We start from the raw sequence: 7,500 nt of genomic DNA, 5'->3' as shown, positions 1-7,500 counted from the left end.
TGCCCAATTCCAAAAAAGTTAGACTGCTGTGGAAAAAAAAAGAATGCTTTGATTTGCAGATCTCATAAACCCATATTTCTTTTACAATAGAGCATAAAAAAAAAAAATGCAAATACTTTTATATTATTAAATAAGCAAAAATATACACAGATGATTAAACCGAAGAAATTGTAAAGATAAAAAATTATTTTATTATTATTATTTTTTTTAAATGGCTGAAGCACATCTCAAAAAAGTTTGGACTGGGCAACAAAATTCTAGAAAATGTTATTGAAATGAAACTAATAGAGAAAAATGTTTTATCTACTAAGGGTAAAATAAACTATACTCTACTATACGTATAAACTACAGATGCGCAAAGCTTTAACAATCTGTGAAAGATTACAAAGAATGTTCTTCAACATAAAATTGGAAAACATTTGAATATCTCATCATTTACAGAACATAATCGCATCATGAGTTTCAAAGAATGTGGAGAAATCTCTGTGCACAAGGGCCATCAAAAATCAATATTGGATGGTCGTGATCTTCGGGGCCTCAGGGGCCAATGCATTTAAAACAGTCAAGATTCTGCAATGGGCTCAGAAACAACTCCAGAGATTATTGTCTGTGAACACAGTTTCACATGTCCTCCACAAATGCAGGTGGAATCTTCATCATGCAAAGAAGAAGGCATTCGTGAACATGGTCCAGAAACGTTGCCATCCTCTCTGGGCCAAAGCTCATTTAAGGCAAAGTGCAAAAGTGGATGAGTGAATGAAAATGTAAATTTCTCTTTGGAAACCATGGACACCACGTCCTCTGGACTAAAGAAGAGAGGGACCATCTGGCTTGTTATTAGTGCTCAGTTCAAAAAGCTGCATCTCTGATTGTATGGGAGTCCATTAGTGGAATTAGCAGCTTGCACATGGAAAGGCTCCATCAATGCTGAATGCTATATACAGGTTTTAGGCCAATACATGCTTCCATCCAAAAAAAACCTCTTTTACAGGGAAGGTCTTGCATATTTGAGTAAAACAATACTAACTGCATACTGCATTTATTACAATGGCATGACTTTGTTGTAGAAGTGTCCAGGAACTTTTTGGCATCAGCAGGACTCAACCCTGCTGAACTGGCCTGCCTGCAGTCTCGACCTTCCACCATTTCAAACATTTTTGCACATCATGAAACGAAAAACACAACAAAGGACACCCAGAACTGTTGAGCAGTTGGAATCCTGTATCACACATATGGGACATTCCCTGTACTAACTTTTTTGATACCCACCAAATTCAAATCAATTTTTTTCTTTATATATTCTCAGTTTTAACATATGATCTGTGTACAGGAATGAATGCTCAGATTAGCCACAATGCACCTGATGTATCGGAGCAGGTCCCGAGTGTGTAACTTGTGTTGAAGTTGTGTGTTTGGAGTGAGAGCTTCCTCTAAAAAAAGCTGGGATTTTCTTTTTTTCCTCCCCCTTGGCTTTTGCTGTTCCTTTACTTAGCACTTGACTGAGCAGATGGGTCAAATGTAAGCCATTTCCCTGAGAGAGAGAGAGGAAAAGAGTGAGGGATGAAGGGAGAAAGGGAAAGAGAGAGGGAGATAGAAAGAGTCTGTAACCAAGCCTGCATTTTCCAGCGTGAATAATTGAGAAGCTTTGAAAAATGCAGGAGGAATGGGGGAGTCGTCTCTCGTCTCCCCGATGGCCTGTTTTTACTGTTATGGATGAACGAGTGCGTCGCCTCTGTTTGTTTGCTGTTTCCTTACCTGGAGATGTTTCTGTTCCTGCATATTAAACACTTCACTTTCTCCTTCTCGTCTCCTTCACGGCTCACCGCCTCCTGAAATAATCAGAAAAAGCAGAGAAGCTTCATTTATTTTTATCTATCTATCTATCTATCTATCTATCTATCTATCTATCTATCTATCTATCTATCTATCTGTCTGTCTGTCTGTCTGTCTGTCTGTCTGTCTGTCTGTCTGTCTGTCTGTCTGTCTGTCTGTCTGTCTATCTATCTTTCTGTCTGTCTGTCTGTCTGTCTGTCTGTCTGTCTGTCTGTCTGTCTGTCTGTCTGTCTGTCTGTTTTGAATGAGTCAATGTTGAACAGGAAGTCAGAATTAAGCAGGAAGTCAGGGTTAAACAGGAATTCAGGCTTAAAGCATTATATAGGACAGAGATAATTTTTTGTTTCTTCGTTAGTTTGCAGTCCCTATTCGGGAACTTAATTACTGCCTTAGTTTTTACAACTAGTTACTCTGTACAAGTGTGTTGTGTGTGTGTGTGTGTGTGTGTTGTAGACTTACAGTTTCTATGGCTACACAGTGTGAAGATCAGTGTGTTTGTTTCTGTCACATCAACAGTTTGTTTTTTTCCTTGCAGTTTTGTGAATGTCCACACTTTTCCCCAGAGACGCACTGTGTGTGTGTGTGTGTGTGTGTGTGTGTGTGTGTGTGTGTGTGTGTGTGTGTGCGCGCGCGTGTGTGTGTGCGCGTGTGTGCGTGTGTGTGCTGTGTGTGAATGTGTTCTTGCAGTTATGCTGAGAAAGAGCCACACTGTTTTTCAGGTCTGAATAAAACATAAGCTGTCTTTTTCAACACTAAGAAGAAGAGTCATGAACATCTCAAAAACACACACACACACACACACACACACACAAAATCAAGATGATGCCAGAACCTGCTTCATGTGTTTAATCGTTAAGCCGTTGTGGTGATGTCAGGGACGATGTGAGGGCATTGTGTCATAAAAAGATGCTATAAAGTGGACTGGTGTTGGGATCTTGTTCTCATGAGAAGATGATGTCATGAAGATCACAATCTATTTGGCCAAAAGTTTGTGGACATCTGACCTCACTTGTTATTTGAATTTTTTTGAATATCCCAGTCCACCCCCATTCACCTGTATTATAAGTTCCACTATTCTCGAAGATGTCCACTAGATTGTATGAAGATTTGTGAAGTTTCCTTCAGACACAAGGATGTTAGTAAAGTCTGGTAATGATGGGGGTGAGGTAAGGAGGCATTGCCATGCAAGTTTGGATCTCCTAGTTCAAGTGTGTGCATCCAACTTTGTGGTAACAGTTTGGAAAAGAACCACATATAGGTTGGAGAAGTCAGGTGTCCCAATACTTTTGGGGTAGCTTTTCAGGGGATGCCCCTCTGACGATCTATGTTCAAACGTCTCTGGTTATACACTTCCTGAATGATATTTTTTACAACCATAAAGACACGGACTCCATCTATGATGTAACTCAGGGGTCCAATCGTTTCCACAAAGGGGCCCCTGACAAGGGCCACACCATAAAGTCCATTAAAAATGAAAATATAATCAGGTGGAATCTGGTGTGGCTTGGTTGGAATGAAAACCTGCACCCACACCGGTTTTTTGTGGAAAAGATTGGACACTCCTGATGTAACTTTTCTAAAAAAACAAATGAGGTGTGAGGTTGATTTGATGTTTGGCTCTTTGTGTAGGACGTGCAGGTTGTGAGCACGGATGAGAACCAGGTACTGCTCGCCCTGCAGGAATGGTACCAGACGGACACGTATAACCTCTACGCCTCAGACCAGCAGGGGGTGTATTACTCCGTTCTGCTGGAGAATGTTCGCAGCACCAGACAGCCCGAGGAGAACGTCATCATTGACGTGCTGGAGGTCAGGAACAATGACCAAACGCTAGGAATTAAGCTGTGTGTGTGTGTGAGAGGGAGAGATAGAGAGAGAGAAAAGACGATAGACAGATACATCCTTGTTTACTTAATTACATTGCATACTTTATTAAAGGCGTGAGGTGAAATTGCATTATTCATTATACATGAGTGCCCTTCATATTCCCAGCGAAGCTGTCGGATTTAATTACAGGATGTACTGAACACCGACTAAGTACCGCTCTTTAACCCGATCAACTCTCCCCACTCCATCCTTTATGCTTTCGCAGGTGCGTGGAGTCAAAGGCGTCTTCTTGGCCAATCAGAAAGTGGACGGCAAAGTGAGGACTCTCATTACGTACAACAAAGGGCGTGACTGGGAGCTGCTAGCTCCGCCTACCGTCGACATGAACGGCAAAACGGTGAACTGCAAACAGGTAGAAAGCGCCGTATACAAATTCCTGGGTCTTACATTCACGTTTCTAAATTTGTATTTGCTTTTAACCTTGCTGTCCTTGAGGGCACACATTAGCAGAGGCGGAGGCAAGTGCTGGGTAAGAGCATGTTATTATAAGAACAGCAGAGCGATTGCAAAGGCATGGACCAGGCAAAAGTCTGGTGATCTACAAACCGAGAACAAAACATGGTTTAGAAATGCCAGGAACTGACCACAATACTTGAATCAAAGTCTCTGCTCCAGAAGAGATCATTCAGAATGTATTACATATCATATATGTCTCTATAGTATTTTTAATAAGAAGGCAAATTCCCAACCAATTGCTGTATTAGAAAGGCTAAAATTTAAGCTAGAATTGTAGTAAACTCTCAGAGATGAAGCCCCTCTGCCACTAAGTTTGGCGAGCAAGCTTGCTGAAAGCCAGGAGGGTTGCTTTACTGTGCCACACTTCCACATTAGCGAAGTGAATATCTTTACTATGGCACCTCTGGGTGGATATATTTATCATGCAGCAAATGAACATTTTGTCCTCAAAGTCGATGTGTTAGAAGCAGGAAAAATGGGCGAGCGTAAAGATTTAAGCAAATTTGATAAATTGTGATGTCTAAACAACTGGGTCAGAGCATTTCCAATACTACAGCTCTTGTGGGATGTTCCTGGTCTGCAGTGGTTAGAATCTATCAAAAGTGCTCCAAGGAGGGAACAGTGGTGAACTGCCGACAGGGTCGTGGGCAGCCAAGGCTCATTGATGCATGTGGGGCGCGAAGGCTGGTTTGTGTGGTCCAACCAAACAGACAAGCTCCTATAGCTCAAACTGCTGATGAAGTTCATGCTGTTAATGTTTGACGGGTCATGACTGTTTTGGCAGCAAAATGGGGACCAACACAATATTAGGCAGGTGGTCATAATGTTATGCCCTTTGTTTTAATCACAGCTGCATAAATAGATGTTAAGAAGCTAAGGAACATTAATGAAATGTTCACAACATGCCCCTTCCCAGGTAGATCTCGTGCCAACAAGTTCGACATTCCACTCCAAGATAACTTCTATGAAAGCCAGAAAGCCTGCTGTCTTTGCTTCATTCTGTTCATGTTGCTAATGCTGCATCATGTTGCAGAAATCTAAAAACAATGTCTACTGACTATAGGAAATCAGTTTCCAACGGACTGGGCCAAATCATGTCTAAAAACAGTGTCTGCGTAAACAGTAAACGAAGGCTAGAATCCAGCGATTAGCAGGCAATTTGCATGTGGGCTAATTCAATCTATTCACGCTCTCTTGTTTGTTAGCAACATGCCCAAACAAGTTAACAATGAACAGAAGCTTCTAGCGCACCCGGCCATTTACATAATGCTAATCAAGATGGCCGTGTTTGGCTCAACCCTTCAAGAGAATAATGACCTAATTAGCATAATTTAAAAGGCTTCAGCTAATCAAAACCATCACTCAAACATCACATGAATATACAGTATTCTAACAATGATATTTATTCTTATAGTTTCTATTCTTTCCTCAATCTGATGCTTACCCAAGGCTGAAAATTGAACCCCGTGACCTCTCCCAGCAAGGAGGTTGACTCATCTCATCCTACAAGGCATTGTGGGTAGTGGAAAAGTAGCAGGGGTCTTTGGCTTCCTCTGCAATCTGAAAAGAGACTTGTAGAACAGTCTGGGTTTTTATTTAAAATTGATGCATCATTTAAATTACAATGGATATCGACTTGTTTTATCTCTTTCTCTGTCCTTGACACACAATCATCTCTCTTTGCCAGTAATTCTCTTGTTCCTTTGATGCCGCTTTCTTCTTTTATTTTCCATTCCTTCGAGTGTATTATTTAAATGTATTGCTTAAGAATTGACTGGAATGAGGAATAGTAATGCTGCTGTGTTCTGCAGGTATCCACAGTAATAGAGACTGTGTGGAGTCTATTCAAACTTTTGTAAAATGAATCAGATAATCATGCTGCAGTTGTGGTAATATTTGTGTCTATAATGTTTTGGGCATCTCTTTTGTCAGATGCTTTTGAGGTCCTTGAGATTTTCAGGATATTGTTTGGAATAACTATGGGATATAAATGGGCTCTAGATAGTGTTACTTAGGGTGGGAATTAGGTTGGATATGCAGGTCAGAGATGCAGATGGACTCAGCATGGTGTTATAGGATAGGGATAAAGGGTTAAGATATTCATGGGCTTGGGATAGTGTGAGCAAAATAGGGCTGGATTGTAACCTATTAGATCATGATATATTGTCCCAGGAGCAGAGAGGGTTAAGGGCCTTTTTCAAGTACCTAACAATGGCATCTATGTAGTGCTGGGATATTAACCTCAGTAACACAGAGACTTAACAATTGGCAACATGAGAATACATGGGAATAATATGATAGTAAAGGGTTAGGCTACATAAGTATAATGTGATGGTAAAGGGTCAGGCTACATGGGGATGGTGTGGTAAAGGGTCAATCTACATGGGGATAATTTGATGGTAAAAGGTCAAGGTATATGGGAATAATGTGATGAAAAAGGTTCAGGATAAATGGAAATAATGTGATGGTAAATTGTCAGGCTACATGTGGATAATGTGATGGTAAAGGGTCAGGCTACAAGGGTACAATGTGATGGTAAAAGGTCAGGCTACATTGGGATATTATGATGGTAAAGCATCAGGATACATAGGGATAATGTGATGGTAAAGGGTCAGACTACATGGGGATAATTTGATGGTAAAGGGTCAGGCTACAAGGGTACAATGTGATGGTAAAAGGTCAGGCTACATTGGGATAATATGATGGTAAAGCATCAGGATACATAGGGATAATGTGATGGTAAAGGGTCAGACTACATGGGGATAATGTAATGGTAAAGGGTCAGGGTACTTTTGGGCTAATGTGATGGTAAAAGGTCAAGGTATATGGGGATAATGTGATGGAAAAGGTTCAGGCTACAAGGGGATAATATGATGGTAAAAGGTCAGGGTAAATAAGGATTTTGTGTTTGTAAAGGGTCATGGTACTGGTACTTTTGGGCTAATGTGATGGTAAAGGGTCGGGATACGTGGGGGTGGTGTGATGGTAAAATATTAGTATTCTGTTTGATTTGCCCATATTATTTTTATGGAATTTTGCCCTTGTGTTGTGTTTATATAAATCCCTTCTCTGTTAATTACTGCTGAATGTTTAGAATAATAGATGATGATGCATATGGAAACGAGATTCCCTCTCTCTCTCTCTCTCTCTCTCTCTCTCTCTCTCTCTCTCTCTCTCTCTCTCTCTCTCTCTCTCTCTCTCTCTCTCTCTCTCTCTCTCACACTTTTAAAACCCTGTTCTCTTTGGATCAACACATTCTGGTGTGTAACTCGCCTCAGGATGGAATCTTTAATGTGATTTACTCTAATGAAGTGATGGCTGCTA

At 40.8% G+C, this 7,500-nt stretch overlaps 1 protein-coding gene across 1 annotated transcript in view; it reads left to right on the top strand.

The window, feature by feature from the left end:
* The window catches only part of sorcs2 (sortilin-related VPS10 domain containing receptor 2), a 151,815-nt gene that overhangs the window by 121,628 nt on the left and 22,687 nt on the right, over positions 1-7,500 (top strand). The window contains exons 9-10 of the mRNA XM_083542625.1: positions 3,463-3,642; positions 3,926-4,072. Coding sequence (XP_083398751.1) covers positions 3,463-3,642; positions 3,926-4,072 — 327 coding nt within the window. The remainder of the gene's footprint in view (positions 1-3,462; positions 3,643-3,925; positions 4,073-7,500) is intronic.

The sequence above is a fragment of the Silurus aristotelis genome (assembly GCF_946808225.1).
Source record: "Silurus aristotelis genome assembly, chromosome: 5".
NCBI lineage: Eukaryota > Metazoa > Chordata > Actinopteri > Siluriformes > Siluridae > Silurus > Silurus aristotelis.
This window is presented reverse-complemented; position numbering and strand designations above follow the sequence as displayed.